The sequence below is a fragment of the Artibeus jamaicensis genome, unplaced genomic scaffold (assembly GCF_021234435.1).
Source record: "Artibeus jamaicensis isolate MK-2021 breed Jamaican fruit bat unplaced genomic scaffold, CSHL_Jam_final contig_391, whole genome shotgun sequence".
Taxonomy (NCBI): domain Eukaryota; kingdom Metazoa; phylum Chordata; class Mammalia; order Chiroptera; family Phyllostomidae; genus Artibeus; species Artibeus jamaicensis.
The window spans coordinates 3,785,650-3,803,858 of record NW_026521814.1 but is presented as its reverse complement, the minus strand read 5'-3'; the positions used below and the strand labels follow the sequence as shown (position 1 = coordinate 3,803,858).

The following is an 18,209-nucleotide window of genomic DNA, read 5'->3' as shown; positions in this document are numbered from 1 at the left end:
GTGACCAAGATTAGGTAGATAATTGTCGATTAGATTTGAACACACATAGATTATTGGATACCTGGATAAAAGAAAGCTTTTTCAAGAGTCATATAAGGAGGAGAGGGAAATGAGGACACATCTGTAAGAATGTTAATAATAAAAACAAATAAAACAGAAAGAGTCATATAGTGACTTGGTTCCCTCCTTGTTGCCTGACATTATTGCTTATCTTTTAAAGTCAATTGATTATGTTCACGCTAGTTTAACTTTTAGGCTCATCAAAAAAGTGACTCCTTCTTTGGTTCTTAACTGCATTGCCTCGGGCACATAAAACAATGTTATGTCCACCATTAGAGTACATTTTTGTTTAATAAATTTTTTTCTTGTTTTATAAAACTCAGAGAAACCCTAAGAAATTATTTTGAGAAATTGGTCTTTGCAGTTGAAATACACAGGTTAGGGACCATCAGAACATGGCCAATCATTTTGCAGAACTGCCTTATCAGCAGTTACCACAAGGAATCTTCCATTTGACAGTCTTCTGTCTATACTGAGAAAAGGTGGCTGTTAAATTTCTTTTTGGTCATTAAAATGTAATGCTTAAAATAACCATTGTTTTAAGATATATAATTCCATTCTTATACTTTGTCTTTAATATTGAAGCTGTATTTTTGTGTAGTACTTCTCTGGATGAATTTCTAAGAATGCTGTCTACATACAGCAAATATATGCAGTCCCATTGGACTGCAGTAGCTGTCCATTAAGGATGGAAGTTTACCTCATATACAATTTGAAGCTTTATTTCAAACTAAGCAGAGATATTGGAGTAGATTTCTGTTACTTTATTCCCCCTTTTTCTGTATTTTAAGATGTTAATATTGACAGGGATCGAGTAATGATTAGCACGGACAAATAATTTTGAAGTGCTTCATAAACCAAATGATAAACAAAACCAATCAGTATTAACAGCAGGATGCCAAACGAATTCTGCATTAAAATTAGGTTTTGATATTTTAAATGTATTATTGTGTAATATGAAATTATATCTTAATTTTCATTATGAAAATGGAATGTGATGTTGAGATCATTTTAATGGGTAAAGCACTGATTTACTTACGCTATAATGTACTGTGGCTGGTTATTTTTAAGGCTCGATGAATGAATTTTTGTTCTGACCTAGAGAAGTTTTCAGTCTCAAATATCTTTCAGTACAACCTCCTCTGTACCCACCCTTGTGTGGAATTTGCTATTGTTTACTGTTAAAGATAGGTGCCCCTAAGGAGTAGCAGCTGGGAGTCAAACTAGGCCACTGGTGATGAAGAGTTGATGTGAAAACCCTTTGGGTGAGAGAACTGGCTTTGTTTAAAAGGGGTGCAGGGACATCAATGGCAGTTTCTGAGATTTTAAAGTATTAATGAAAACTAGTAAACCATAGCTGTTATTGCATGTTGATGTGTTACTTTTTCTTTTTTTTTTTTTTTTCTGAACCAGGATTTCTGACACATTAGGTTGGTTATAACCTCTGGTTATTTTCACTCTGTCTTTGAATTTGGGTGACATTTAGTTTAACTTTGTTACTGCTCCAAAGAATTTCAACCAAAAACTAAGAAGAGTGGGAGGGATGTGAGTAGGTCAAAGGTCTGTTTAAATCTTTGCTGGTGAGTAAAATGTCAAATAAATTAACGTAGTCTTAAAGCTATTTCTGACTCAGGTCAAATCCAGGCCTCTACCTGGTATTTTTTCCACTAGTCTATACTATGTAGTCAGAAAACTTTAACTAGAGAGACACATTCCTAACTTTCATATAAATTGATCACAACTGAGAACCAGCATATAATTGATCCTATAGGGTTCTACTTGTCTAAATTCTACTTTTCTTTCAACAACTGAGTCACACATTCCTTCTCTTTGAAATGCACTAATACCTGCCTCCACACCCCCACGGAGCCAGTGTAAGCTTGTTCTCGTGGCTCCGAATCTTCAAGATGACCCATTTTTTGCTTTGTATTCATTATTTAATTACCTACACGTTACATGTTCCCTGTGGGCTTTCTGGTTCATTGTGGAAGGATCTCAGTCCGATTCACATACACTTTCCAGTTTTCAGGACCAAAGGTAACCAATACTTTATTATTTAAAGCAATACTAGGGAACATTAAAATGTTCTTAATAGAAGTTCTATGTAAATAATATTTCAACTAGTATTTTGTTCCTTTTTTTTTAAGTAGGCTTATCTTTAGTAATTGGAGATGGGTTTTCATCACAGACTCAAAGAACCTTAGGAAATAAGATAGTCCCACATACTGAGAACATTAAAACGGTGAGTCAGAGGAGTTCACTGCGGTGTGCAGTAGACAGGGAGGACATCCAAGAAATTGTGGCTCAATCTCTTGAAGATGAGGAGGGCATTCAAACGGAGACCAGGATGAGCAACACTGGGAGATGGGAAGGTGCCCTGAATGATGGAGGCAGGCCACAGGAAGGTCATGGTGGCAGCAGCAGGTACCTGTCAGAGCTTCCTTCACTGCCACTCCTTTTGAAAGCCAAGTGCACTGTGGCAAAGTTGTTCCTGATGCTTTACTTCCCTGCCTGTGGCAGTTGGGCTTCTTTTCTTGCCTTATGAACTCTTTCGAAGCAAAAATTCAGTTATTCATTTCTAATAAATCTGGTATGTATTTTTTTCTTTCCTGTCTGTAAAAAATAAAATACTGTCAATCAATTTTAAAAATTCAACATGGGTAATCCTGATATAAATATTCATTTTCTTCCTTGGTGATAAGCACTAAATTCCTTCTCAATTACATACCTAAGTACATCATCCTTTGTGGGAAATATTCCCTGGATTCTTTCATTCAGTAAGCATGAGTGCCTACAATGTGGCAGGCATCATTACAGAGATTCTATACATTTGTAAATGTGTCACAAGACAGTGGAGATAAGTCCCTAGTCTAATGGAATTAATTACTCTAATGGAGGGAGATATGATAAATGAGGATGTCAGTTGCTGATACGCCCTAGGGCAAAAAGTAGAGCAGATCAATAGAGGTGTTATCTTAAGGTCAGGAGAAGACCCTATAGACGGTCCTGAATCAGGAATGCTGTAGGTGTTTCCAAGGACCACGAGAGTCCTAAGATTGGAGTGCAAGGAGCCTAGGGAGAAAAGTGGGAGAGAGAAGACTGGAGAGGCCAGAGGTCAAGGACACATTGGACTCTGGATGTTATTTCTGGTGAGATTTGAAGACTTTGGAAGGTGGTAGAAGAAAAGCAGTGATCTGACTTTAACTTAAAAAAGATCATGCCAGTTGCTAGGCTGAGACATTGAAGACAGAATATTATGTGACAACTCGGGGCTCAGGGAGACCAGTTAGCAGCTTGAACAGAGGTGTTTGGTGAACAAGATTGATGGTGGACTCTGGATGTCTTTATGACACAGTCCAGAGCTGTCAGAATTTATGATGGGTTGCATTGTATGTGTAAGAAAGAGGCGATTTTTGGCTCAAGCAACAGAAAGAATTGTGATTTACTGAGATGGGAAGACTTGGAGAGGAAAAGATTTGGTTTGGAGAATCTGGGGAGAGGAACTGGAAGTTAAATTGAGTTAGTCATCCAAGTCCAGCTGTCAGGTCACTGTTGGATTTACCAATCTGAAGTCGAAAGATCGAAGCTGAATAGTTGGTATTTCAGATTTTCTTCATGTAGATTTTATAAAATGCTTGTTGTGTTTATTGCAACAACTTAAAACATTTCATTTTGTTGCTATTATAAAAGAAGCTAGTTTTGTTTTTATTATACTTTGACTTGCTTTTGCTTGTGTTTACATAGGTTATTGACTTTAGCATATTAACTTTGTACCAAGCCTACTTACTGAATTCTCTTATTTATAAAATCATTTTAGTTGATTCAATGATACCTCTTCTCCTTTGACTTCTCGAGAATTTTTACCAAACTATTCAATTCTAAGAAGTATCACTTTTTCTAGTGGCTCCATTTGCTTTCTGCTTTCCTCTGCCTGAAATATCAATTATTTCTTATCTTTTCCTGTGAGTCTCTATTCAATCCCCAAAACCCAACTCATGATCACATCTGTAAAACATTTCTGGATTCCTGAGAAAGTTTCTCTTCCTATGAGCTCGAGCTGTATCATCTGCATACGCGTATTAGAGCAATAATCAAACTTTTTTGTATAATTGTGTATCTATCAATCAGTCCTTTGGGGGCACAAAACCCTCCAGGGGTGGGATCTGGGTCAGGTTGTCTTTACATTCCCAGTGTTTAGCTGCATCTGCCACATGATCTTCTGTTACAGGATGAATGTTTATTGAATACAATGAGCAGTCAATTCCTGCAGATTAAAAATGTTTTGAAATTGGTTAAAGTTTTTTTCATATAGGTTTTATGAACTTGTTATATTTATTGTAACACTTTTAAATATTTATCTTTGTCACTATTGTAAGAGAAACCTTTTCTAAATTTAAATATACAGGGCCTAGGACTAATAACACCCCCTTTTTATTACAAAATCAGAAGCATGTAGTTCTGTAACGTAACAACATTACCCCATATAACATTCTAGGCGAAATGTTCAAATTCAAACTATAAATTATTTACATCCATACTATTACCCTATCAGCCACACTCAAGCAGGTGTTACTTCTGTCAGACTCTGTCTTTACAATTATCATCCTAAAAATTAAAGGCCTATTATTTTAGAAAATTAATATAAATATAGGAACATTGCTATTGTTTTTTTCATGATGCTGAGTGCATAAAGGTGGTTGGATTTGTGAGACCTTAAATTTCAAAACTACTGAAGAGCTGGATGTTAAATATTTACTTACAGAGAAGCCATTTTACTAATTTAATTTTTATTTTGCATAGAAAATGGGAAAAGGGAGGAATTAAATTTTATATTTTTCTGACTTGAAAGCATTAGTATATGTTGTTACAAAAGCAGTCAGCCTTTACAAAGGTAACATTTTCAAAACCTCTAACTTGTAGTACTCATATGTCATTACTTGTATTTATTTTATATTTCTTTTTATATTTCATTTTTTTAACCCATCAAATCAATGAAGTGGCCCATGTGCATTTTTCCATGATGTCCGCTACCTATTTCTGTTATAAATATTTCGAGGGGTTGTCCTAGTAAGTGACACTGAAATGTATTTGCTTGAAAAATTATTTGTAACATTTTTCATTGAAACAAATATATCAAATAACCAATTACAGTTTATTGTTCATTGCTAAGTGCAGTGGGGAATATAATATTCTTCTTTCTTGTAAGGAGTTATAAATGTAGGCAGAAAGATGAAACTTGTACCTCCGCAAAAATGTTACATTTATGGAATCTGTTGTATGTGTTATGTATGGAGAGACCATGTAAGGAGTGGCAGGGAGAGGGGTACTTTCACCTCGACTTTGAAGGGTAGGTTGGGTTTACATGGACAGAGAGGTAGAAGACACTAGAATGGAAACAAGTAGAATGAAAGGCACAGAGGTGAGAGCTATTATAAAGTATGGGAATGAGATACTTACCTCCATAACTTATCTCATCAAAGAAAATGTTATACTTTTGCTTTGCTATAGTGATCACACATTAATTCAACTCAATGGAGGCAAATATCAGACCTCTTTGTTATCATATTTCTTTTATTACCAAGTAATGAAGGCATATTGTTGAAAACAAACAAAAAATGTGCTGATAAAAAAAAGGCAAAAAAGAATTCCTTGATTTCATTGTTCATTTTTTGCCTTTTGTTTTTATTTTAGACGAAAACTGAAAGCTAAGGCACCCCTTCCTCCAGCTGAGACCAAAAACCTTGATGCCTCTTCAGTGGATGATTCTGTAGAATCCTCTGCTGTCATCATGGAACAGAAAGAAAGCATGATAGATAAAGACATCCAGCTCTCAGTGGTTCTGCCTGGAGATATTATCAAATCCACGACTGTTCATGGAAGGTATGGTGGAGTGAATAAAATACTACGACTTCCTTTCTGCCATCAATGAAACCCTCTGTTGTATATTTATACATTTATTTTCCTCAACAGAATACTTTATTCATCCCTCAGTTTGGCTATCAATTAAAAAAATAAATGCTGAAAGTTATTAAAATTTTTCTAACAATGGTTGAATATCAATACTATGGATTCCACAATCCCAGACAAGTGACTTTTAAAATTTAGAACTATTTTATATTTGTTATTCACTTAATAAGTTTTTAACAAATAACCTTTCCCAGAGGGGCAGTCATCAATTATGTTGATATTGTAAAGGAAACTCAGAAAAGTAGGCCCCTGCTCTTCCTCCCCAAATTACTCTTTTTCTTTTAAGCTACTTCCCTGAGTTTGATTTTGCTGAAGTTGTGAACTGCTCTTAAAATGTAATGCTCTCTTATTTATCAAAACAGATAAATTTATCTGTGAAGCAAGCAGGATTTTTCTTACACCACTAAATGATTTAATTAACTTACCAAAAAGGTGTATAGGTTTACTAGACATATAAAATTAAACTTTAAGCCAGCAAAAAGTGAAGTTGTGATTTAGGAGACTGATATTTTTAATACCTATGTAAAAATTGGAAAAATGGAGTAAAACCAAATGTAATTTTCCACTTCATTTTCAAGTGGAAACTTACATGAGTTTTGTGCTTGGTCTTGTTCCACGTTTTCACCTTCAACTACTCGTTTGTTATCAGGAATCCTGCTTTAGAAACTTAAGCTGTTTTGACCTTTGTATAGTGTGTGTGTGTGTGTGTGTGTGTGTGTGTGTGTGTAAGCCAAAAGAATAAGTCACACACATCACACACATGTTGGGTAATGCATTCTTACAATGTGGTTTTAACTAGGAGAACTCATTAACTATAAACTTAAACTTTATAAAGATTATGTGTAACTTTACAAATTATTGAAAGTACATGAATATAGAAAAGTTCAACATTCAGCAAACAGTATTTAGTGTTGTGTATTAACTTCTCATTAAATGTAAGTTGCATTTTGCCATTTATTTTTTATTAAAAATAGTTTTGGAAATCACACATTGAACCATGTTTAGGAGGCTGAGAAACCTGTGACTGTCTTGGGTGAGTTTTGACCTCAGATACCGGCAGTCACCTGGGTGGTGTCTCTTCTGGGTGAGGAAGGAATCTTGTAAGTTAGAGACAAAGGCCATTATCTTCAGTCCTTGATATAATACCATTACCCTAGTTTTAAGATAATGACAATGGATATGGCTGGGGTTGTAGAGGCAATTTCTCCTTTTTTTTCTCCAGTTAAAAGTACATTAAAAAAAAATTGTCAACATGTTTCTTAGTTCCTCACTGAGGCTGACAGGTAGCCGTAGTTTCATTATCAGTACTCCAAAATTTCTTACTTGGTGCACCACTCATGAGTTCCTATCACCCTCTTCTCTGCCATCAGCCTCCTGAAGTTCTCTAGATTTTTTTTTTTTTAACTTCAGTGACTTCAGTATTAGAATCGTGGTTTTCTTCTCTATCCTATCTACCATTGTAATTATTGTAGAGTTTTCATGTTACCCCAAGCTAACTTCTCTTCTGATTCTTGAACCCTGGGAACCTACATCAGTTGTTTACTTCTGTCCCATTACTGGGATTCAAGTGTCCCTCTTTGAACACAACATATCTAGCTTATCCACTTTGTCCTCTTAGGTGGATTTGTTCTTCTTTCTCCTTATTAGGTCTAATTTATGACTGCTTTCAGGTTGTGGCATTTTTCTCCTTCTGTAACTTGGACTCTGCATTAATCATTCCCAGAGCATTTGTACTTACAAGGACCCCAGGTTTTCCTAAACCTGAATAACCCCCATCAATCAGCTCTTTGTTTCCGGGCTGCCAGATCTTGTTGAATTGCCTCAGTTTTCTTATCTAAAAATGCTTTATAACTGAATTGTTGTTAGGATTAAATGAAATACTATCAGTGCCTGGCACATGCTGGCATCTTTCACTTTCTATTAACTTCTTTCTTTAACCCTGAGTTCTCTCTATTTACACTCTACTCTCAGGTTGACCTAAAACACCACTCGGTTGGTGGCACTATCTTTGATTATAAAAACAGAAAACCAAAAAAAACCCCACCAACCAACCAACCAACAAACAACCCCCTCCCTCCGCCCCCACAGAGATAGCAAGTCAGTACCAAATTAAGAAAGTCCAGTCTACCAAGCCTGGATCCTGGGACACCTTATTTTCTACTCCAAAATTAAGTAGGCTTTTCCCCTTTGAATATCTTGAACTTCAGTCTCATCACTTTTTAGTTCTACTGATACTCTACTTTTTCTACCTTTACACATTTATGAAAGTTTTTCCATGTGGAATAAATACCTTGCCACCCACATTTTCTCCAGTTAGTTTATGTAGCTCAACTGACACTTTTATATAAAGGCCCACTGATCTCTCTGGAATGAACTGTTTACTATGACTTCCACACCCTTTTTGACACTTTACAGTATTGACAGTTATCATATATTGCCCTACCCTGTAATTTATATGTATGTCATGTCTTCTTGAATAAACTGTGAGATCCATGTGGCATCATTACCTTTCTGCACAGTGCATAGCACATATTTGTGCCATGTAATTCCATTTAATAAATTCACTCTAATAAATACTGTTTCCCTAATCCTTTATACGTAGACAGAGGCAGCAACTTAAATGGTGTGCTTTGAAGAGATATTCTAAACAAAGATATTTTCTCTCCAGGTAGAGAGTAAGACAAAGATGACCCCAAATGGGAATACCCCAAATTCTGATTGCTTTTTAAATTTTATTTAGGGTTAAAATTTTTTTTCTGAGAGCAGAATTTGTTTCATATCAGTGTTTTATAAAAATATTTTTATTTTTGAATTACAGTTGATGTACAATGTTCTGTTTCTTTCGGGCGTGCAACCTTGTAATTAGACATTTACGTGCCGTCCTTGCGCAGGGGCGTGCTGCCAAAGCAAGCGCTACGTCAGTGCTTTTACGAAGCGGTTTGATTTAGGGACTTAGTTCCTAGTGGTTCCATAATTCAGCAATGACTCAGCTTGCAAACATGATGGCTAATTTTTTTAATGTTGTTTATGATTAAAAATGGTTGTGTAGTTTCAACTATCTTAGAAGTTTGATTCTGGATTTCTTAGTGATTGTAGATATTTTAGAATGCAGTTTGGGATATCTTAAGATTGTGATTTGGGGTATCTTTCATGTTGCAGCTACTCCTAGTCCATTAAAAAAAAAAAACCTCAATGGCCCTGGCTGGTGTAGCTCAGTGGGCTGAGTGTGGGCCTATGAACCAAAGGTTCATGGTTCGATTCCCAGTCTGGCCAAATGCCTGGGTTGCAGACCAGTTCCCAGCAGGGGATGCACAAGAGGCAACCATACATTGATATTTCACTCCCTCTGTCCTTCCCTTTCCCTCTAAAGATAAAGTAATAAAATCTTTTTTTAAAAAAAGTTGAAAACCTTTCAATAAAAAAAGAAACCTTCAATGTTTAATGATAACAACAACCGAAATGTTCAAATAGATAAATATATTCTATTTCTAAAAAATGTTAGCTATCAAATATTCAGCCCCATGACATAGATTGTAATTTAAATTCCTGCATGCTTTTTTAAAACTATAAACAGAAGATTTAATAGTATGATACAAGGGGAGGGAACTAGGGAAGAGTGATTTTATTTTATTTATATTTTATATATGTATTTTTAGAGAAGAGGAAGGGAGGGAGAAAGAGTGGAAGAGAAACATTGATAAGACAGAATCATCAATCAGCTAGCTACCTCTCACATGCCCCCAACCAGGGACCTGGCCCACAAACCAGGCATGTGCTCTGACTGGGAATTGAACTGGCCACCTTTCGGTTTGCAGGATGACACTCAACCCACTGAGCACACCAGTCAGGGTGGGAAGAGTGATTTTAAGTAAGTTTAAGCGCATAAGGTTCTCTTTAATAAGGGTTCCATATGTCACTGTGAAGGGTCTCTAATATAATTTTTGAGACCATCCTTTCTAAATTTGTTTAAATATTCCTTGTATGTTATATTTATTTTTGATAGTACTATTTCTATGCATTTCCTTTGAAGAATAATATCAATACTAAACTAAAATAAATATTTAGAAGATTTATTTATTTATTTAATATTTTAGAAAAATTTTTTTCAAAATGTATTCCTGGGGAAAATTTCTAGAACGTTCCCACGTCATCTTGTGTAACTCACGCGGAGATATGCTCAGAATGTTTCGTTTGTGAGAATGTGAATGCCCAGCATTATCTGCAGAAGAATGCTCTTATTTGTACATTGATTTTTTTTTTTAACCAAAGAACTTATGCAGATTAGGGAACACAGTAAGGTTGGAAGTGGTGATAGACTTTATGCTCAGGGGAAAACTAAAATCTTGTGATCTTGAATGAGGTTGGTAGTCTTCTGCTGGTTTACTAATCTTTCAGTACCAGAGCTCAGTGATGCTACTGCTTTAATGACCAAAGCCACCCCAGGCCTGCTGTGTTGCCTCTGCAACCCTGTGAGGGTTGCTTCAGCACCTGCCTAAAAACTCTTGGGCATTTCTGTGTGTTCTGAGCTCAGGGAAGATTGAATTGAAGGAAGGAGGGATTAAAATATTTTATTTATGCAAACGGCATACTGTAGTATAGGTATACATATGCCTATGTATACATGTGTGTGTATTTATAGATAGATAAGTATAGATGTATGCATATCTGTGTGTGTGTTGCTGGTAAAGGACCTTTTCCACCAGATGAAGCAGCTCTGCACTTTACTGACTGTGAACATGAAAGGGTACTGTTGTTAAAGACAAGCTGCTTAGGGGCTGCCCCCCATCATACTTCATAAGTATGAAGTATATCATCATACTTCCGCCTCAGAAAACGCTATGCAGTAGTATAGGGGCTGGTGTCTACCAGTACCTGAGAAGTTAATTGTTAATGAGAAAGAGATTATAAGCTAAACAGTTATAAACACTACAGAGAGTGAAGAAATATGTGGGTGCTTTTTTTATATCAGTTTGGGTCCTTATCTTATAGTCAGGTTTTGCCCAGTATGTGATTATTCCTCACTGAATAATTCTGTGTTCCTTTTTCCTCTTTTTTTGCCCTCCTGGACAATTTTAAATAACTTTTAATTTGGGAAGCTTGGTAAAAGATTGACATTAACCTCCTCTGCTAACCTATAGGAGGGCATTCATGGCCGTACCAGTACTCTCTCTCCTACAAGAGGGAGGAGCAGACTCCACACCATGTACTACAGGAGGAGGTTTCCCTCTTTAACTCTCATACAAGAGGAATTTGTTTCACTTTGGGCAAATCTGAGATGCTGTGGATGAAAACACAAATAAAGAAAGCACAGAAATGGAAGTTAGAAATTCCAGGCCGTGGTTGACTCCATATTTTGCTCTGTGACTTCAAGCAAGACTCCTTAGCTCTCTGGCCTTTGCCTGTAAAATCACCCAGAAGCATGTTTCACATGATCTGTGGCCTGATTCGCCTGTCCAGTGGCACCAGTTTACAGCAGAGTTGAGCCAAATCCAAGATTTTGACCTGCTCTTGGGGCAGATAGAGCTCAGGCACGTTTTATGTGGAGTGTAGTGCCACCTACTGGAGAAAAGTCGGCTATGAAAAATAGCAAGAGAAGACTAGAACAATGTGGGTCATTTTTGTTTAACAGCTCATGAACTCATTACTAATAAAATGGATAAACATCAGTAACAATAGAGAACATTCAAAAAGTCCCAATACTATCATTGGTACGTCTAATTAGTTTGTCAGTATGCATTTATAAGGGACAAATAGAATCAATTCAACTCAACTGTTTTGAGAATTTATTGAAAGAGTGTAAAATATTTTATTAGATACAGGGGCAGATTTAAAGATTTATGATAAGGAATAATCTTATTCGTAGACTTCAATCCCTTATCAGATGCTCAAAATTCATGTATTCATGACATGTACATATCATCATACTTCCTTTTTCTCCTATGACAGTCCCTATTTGTGCCTATTATCCCAGAGTAATTATTAATAGTGCCTCCTTTCACTCTCAGGTGTCCCAGATTGAATGATTAATTACATAGCCACCCTCTTGGTAAGTGACTTTGTTGGAACACATCCAGGGTTTAGGAATTCATTGAGGCAGATGTTTGCACATCTTGCTAATCTGCAAGTTCTTTGGGGAACCATGACCTGCATTTTTGATACCCAACGGGATCTTTACAGCACAGAAGTGGAAGTCTTGTCTTAAGTAGCAGGTACCAAAAGTAGGACGAGATTACCCCTGGTGTGTGTCACAAATGCAGAAAGCATCACCAGTAGATTTGGGGGCTAATTTAGTGATGTTGTCAATCTATGGAGTAAAATTGTGGCAGATAGCCTTTCGCAAACCCTCTACCTGTCCCTTCCTGCATCCTGACTTGTGGTACCGTAAAGCTAAATTATATCTGGAGGAGTATAGTTTTAGGAATCAGGACATTCTAATTTTGACTGCTCCCTAGTTCTATGTATGCTTTTCATCATCTGGTCATGTAATATCTCTAACCTCAATTTGTTTTTTTCATTCATTAAGTGGAAGTAGCTTTTGTGGTGGTTGTGGACTCAGAGAGATAATAGACATGAAATTAATACAAGCACTTGTTATTTATTTCTAAAAGGAAGTGGAGAATCTCAGGGATTTCTCTATTTCAAAAAAGATTTTTTAAAGAGTCTTAAAAAAATCTGTCTCCCAGAAATTATTACTTTCCAAAAAAAGTAAATAATATTAATGCAAAGAAGACTCAGTAAAGTAATATAATAAATCAAAATTCAAAGTGATATAATGGTATAGAGAAGGAAGAACCTATCTCTTAGCTGAATGAGGAAGTAAGTGATGACCAAGTTCAGCCAGTCCTTTTCAACGTTAAATATTTTGGCTCATGTTTCAGGTGAATTGCTGTCATGTGCTTCCACCTTAGCAAACAGGAAGCAAGCATCCTTCCTGTGGTGATCCCATGGTCAAATCTGTTAGCCAACTTTTGCTGGGTTCCTCAGCTCCAGATAATTATTCACAAACCAAAATTGTTGGTTTTGGTATAAGCAATGGCAGTAAATACGATATTTTGCCACTTATAATGCACACTTTTTTGCCCAAATTTTTGAGGGAAAAGTAATGGTGCACATTATACATAGTAATACTAATTCCATATCTATATAAATGTTTTTAATTCTTTTACTTATGCTTATGCATTAAAAATGTAATTCTAGAAAGCAATAATGATATCCATATGTAAGAAATACCCTGGAATATAATTGGTTTTATAAATAATTAAAACATTGAATTAAATAATTAAAATGCATGATTTTTTTCCCAGAAAGTTTGGGCCAAAAATATGTGTGTGCACTCTACACAGGAGTGGGTTATACATGGCAAAATACGGTGATTCCTACTCCAAATCACGGAGGTCAGGGTCATCTCTTCTGTGTTTTTAGTGCCAAATACTGATGTTTCAATGAAATAGTTTAAGTATTCAAACTGGTCTGAGGCTCTTTTGGAAAAGATCTTAGCCCTACTTAATGCTTGTCTCGCACCTCTGTAAAGATGCCAGGGCTTGCCCTAACTGGGTGGCTCAGTGGATTAGAGCGTTGTCCTGTTCAGCCAAGATTGAGGGTCCCATCCCCAGTCAGGGCAAATGTAAGAAGCAGCTAATGATTGCATCGGTGAGTGGAACAACAGATTGATGTTTCTCTTTTTTCTTTCCTCCCTTTCTCTAAAATCAATAAATAAAATTTAAAAAAAAGATGTCATGGCTTTAGACACAAAGCTACTTATTCAAGTGCGTTAACTTAGATGAACACAGATTTCACAACTGGATGTTTTTTTTAAGTATATGAACTTCCTTTTAACAACTTTGCCTTTTTGTGTGCCAGATACTGTGTGTACAGAGATCTCAGTTATACATTGTCTGCTGTGTGTTTAGACTCATGCATAGTTAAGCAGGGTGACCTAGAAGTAAGTAATCATTGGTTCCTCTAAATTCCTCCTCATTCAGTGACATTGACCTCAGTGTATATTAGGTCCTGGGAATAAAGATTGGTAAAAGGTGGTCTTCCTAGAGAGGAAGGTATAAATGGAACCCAGATAACATCTGAGGTCACTCTGCTCTTTAAGATCTACATAAAATGTGCCTGAATCCCTACCCTACTTTTTGTGGAGTGTTCAATCCTCTTTATAATATTATTGTAAATTCCCAAGGGTTCCCTGGCTCCAACTTTATATACTATTTTTGGATTCTTATTTTTAGTCTTTAAGTTTTGAGATTCTCTTTCTTTTCTTGACTTAGTGTCTCCTCCTAAATCTACCACGACTTTGGTGATGGGCTGTGGGTCACCAGGTTAGTAAGCGTATCAAATAGCCAGTGAGTTCAATGAATAATTTCAGTCCCCGCTGTGTCCTTTTAGCAACCCCACTACTTTGTAGTCCAGCCTCCTTGCACTGGCTAGTTCCTTCTTCTGTCCCTTGCTAGGTCGTGCACTTTCCCTCTTGTATTGGCTTTTAATCTTATCAGCTCCTTACAAAATATATCTGGAATCTGAATAAGCTTAAGTCAACACCGTTTCCTACCTAAATTTTTGCAACAGCTTTGCAGCTTTTCCCTCCAGCTATTCTGACTACAACAATCTGAATACGATCCCTTTCAAATGTGAAGTAGACCACTCCTCAGACCTTTATAGTAGTTTTCTATCAGTAAAATTCCAAGTCTTCACTGCAGCTGAGGGGTTTCTGTTTTCTCCTTAAACTTGTAGAGCACACTCCTGCCTCAGGGCCTTTGCATTTGTCAGCTCTGTCTGAAATAGTTCCCCAGGTACCTCATTCCATAAGGTCTTCATTCTAATGTTATTTTTCTATTTAGGATGTTTTCTACCCTTCTTTATTTTACTTGTCATCAGAGCAGTTATCATTATTTGATATAATATATATTTGGCTTGTTCCTTTATCCTTTTCTCTCTAGATTGTAATTTTGAAAACCGTGGTGTATATCAGACATGCAGGAGAGCTTGTCAAAGCAGATATTGCTACGATGCCCTTCCAGATTTCCTGACTCGGTGACTAGGCCAGGACTTGACAACTTGCATGTATAACAAGTTCCCAGTGACACTGATGCTACTGGTCCACGAATCACACTTTGAGAACCAGTGCACTAGAACTACTAGCTCCAATACAGGGGCCAATACATGTGGCTATTTAAAATTGAAATTAAATAAAATGAAATGAAATGAAAAAATTAGTTTGTTAGTCCACTAACTCAGTGTATTTTAACTGCTCAATAGTATCCATGTAAGGATGTCCAAAGCTCCAGAAAATTTGATGAGAGTTTATTTGAGCCAAACCGAGGACATGCTTGGAAGCAAGATCTCAAAAATTCTCTGGAGAATGGCAGTTTGGCGGCTCTTTTTATGCATTTGGGGTCAAGGGAGAGAAAGGAAGGAAGGTGACATGAAATCCATTGCTGGCAGATTGAGGAGGGGCCAATCTCTGACACAATGAAAAGTAAAACCGAGGGAACATTTACAGTAAACAGGAATGGTAAACCAGCAACAAGATCATGTGCTGTCTGGAGGGTGGTCAGAGGGGTCTGGAAAAGAGGATTACTCTGTGCTGCAGAGATTTGTTCATGGAGATGCCCAAGAACAATGGACAGGACTTGCTTAAGGTAAAGATAAAACTTTGATGAAGGAAGTGATAGGCCTGGGGTGTGACTGCCCACCTGGGCCTGCCCAGCTAGTAATTCAAGGTCAGCTCACACTGTGAGGTTACTTTCAGTCACTGAGCTTGTCAGAGTTACTTCATAGCTCCTTTCTCATTCACAACAGCCACATGCGGTGAGAGGCCACTGTGTTGAGCAGCACGTGTATAGAAAGTTTTCATCACTGCAGAAAGCCCCATTGGGCAGCAGTGCTCTGGAACACACACTACATGAAGATGGATTACTTTTCGCCCCCACTCTCAACCCCCTGGAGTTGAAAGCTCATATTTATATATCTGGTCTACTTGGAGCTGCTTTAGTGTAAGGAATAAAGTAGATAATACATCACTTTTTTTTTTTAGCATTTAAAATATATGTTAATGAGAACACTTTCTCACCATGTTTAAATAAAAAGGATTTGCACTTTTTAATCTGAAACTGCTGTGTCATTAGGTTTTAACTGATCCCTTTTCTATGGGGGTTGGATATACCACTGACTCCCCTGTATCTTGAGGTACCTGTGAGCCTGTCCTTCTCTGTTGGAAGTCCTTGTGGCAACCTCGGGGGCTTGGTTCTTACCAAATGTTTAACCACTTCCAGTTTTGCATTTACTTGTGGACTTGAGGAGTATGCTCTTTTTCTAACCCAAGCATCTTTACTACGTTTTTCCACAATATGAGCATCTTTTTGTACTTTTTATTCCGGGAAGCAGTCTTTGAGGGCGCTGTGGATCCCTACCATATTTTTTCAAGATATGCAGGTGAAGGCTGAAACACTGTATCTGGAGCTCTGGACTTGGTAAATTTGTACAGATTCTGTACAAATGTGAGTCCGCGCCTTTTGTCACAGATTGTAGTCTCCCTGGGGCCTCTGAGCAACTGAGCTCAAACTCCTGGCCCCGAGTGGGGGGACTGTTCCCCGTAGGGCTGGACAGGGAGCAGAGCAAAGGAAAGACCAGTACATAACTTTTTTTCCGTCAGATGGCTAGTTAGTTTTCCCAGTACCAGTTGTTGAAAATTTAATTATTTTCCCAGAAATTTGAAATACCATTATTATATGCAGTATTAAATTCCCATCTGTATTTGTGTCTGTTACCAAACTTTCTGATCTATTGCATTTATCTTTCTGGGAAGAAGAATATTTTCAAGGCAAAACTGACTTCTGGAATTATTGCATAGAGATTTGAACTTAGAATTGTAGAATGAGAGAATAAAGTCATAAATAAGTTCAGTGACTATTAATTGCCTTTTGAAGAAATATTTTTATTAGAAAACATCTAGGTAGTGGTGAGTTCGAGGGTCATGATATAGCTCTAGTAAGTGTGAAATCTTTTTTGCCATGAAATCTGGTATAGTGTGAAATGATTTGTTGATGTAAGAAATATCCAAACCTGTGGAGGATTTTTATAGGAGTTTATTTAAGCCAAAATTGGTGATAGCTGCTGGAAGCAAGATTTCAAATGCTTTGGAGAATTGACAGTTTTACAGTTTCTTTTATGCATATGAAATTAAGGAGAGAACCAAAGGAAGATTACAGGAAAGTGAGGTGAGGTTAAATTACAGGATAATTAGGATTATGTGCTCCCCTGAGGGTAGTTAGGTGTATTTCAAAGGAGTGTTAACCTAGATGCATAGAAGCAACTTGGATAGGGCTTGCTTAAAGCAAAGATAAACCCTTAACTAAAAAGTGATCTGCCGGGGGCCTGACTACCCACCAGGACCTGGCCGTAGGAATCTACGTCAGATCACCCTGTGAGGTCACATTTCCTAGTTCACCTTTTTTACCCACAGATTATAGATGATCAAATCAACTGAGGGAATGGGCCATTTTTATAATATTCTTGGCCCATTATCCACCCCATCTATTAAATTAGAAAATTAATGTATCACATAAAAAAAGACAATTTATTAAAGCATATCAGAAGGGTTAAATAAAAGTCTGTAAAATGTATACCTTTACAGAGTATACTCTATACCTTTAAAAAATGGAAAATATATTTTTTCTTTAAATGTTTACATGTTTGTATATCAAAGGATTAAAATGATGGCACAAAAATAGGGATTAACAGAACAGAAACAAAACAGAACTTCATATCAATAACTACTTTTGCTAACTTTTATTGTGTATTTCTAAAGAACTGAACGTTTGAGTTTTTTAAGTTCTAAGGACCTATACATTTAAGAAAAGTGTTTGAAATGTAAGCTTTAGTATTTTTATTTGTATTACTTGGCATTTATGTATATACAGAAAAATATAATCTGAACATACCACCATTAACTCATGGACAATAGTGGACAGAGCTCCCTGTGGTTAGCGGTGAAAGTTTTCTCTTCTTCCAGCATAACTATATTTATAGTTGCATTTACCTAGACATTGCCTAACCCTTCTTAACCTTATTTACTCTCAGAAAAAGAAGGTGCCATTTCCAAGTATAGAATTGTTGTATAACATCAAAGTGCTTGCATACAGTATATGGTACCAAAATATTGACTTCAGTAATGCCAT

At 36.7% G+C, this 18,209-nt stretch overlaps 1 protein-coding gene across 8 annotated transcripts in view; it reads left to right on the top strand.

Annotated features, from left to right (window-relative positions):
* COBLL1 (cordon-bleu WH2 repeat protein like 1) overlaps positions 1–18,209 on the top strand; it is a 159,865-nt gene that overhangs the window by 90,016 nt on the left and 51,640 nt on the right. For all 8 annotated transcript variants that reach the window (XM_037143073.2, XM_053665174.1, XM_053665175.1 and 5 more), the window contains one exon: positions 5,752–5,940. In XM_037143073.2, coding sequence (XP_036998968.2) covers positions 5,752–5,940 — 189 coding nt within the window. The remainder of the gene's footprint in view (positions 1–5,751; positions 5,941–18,209) is intronic.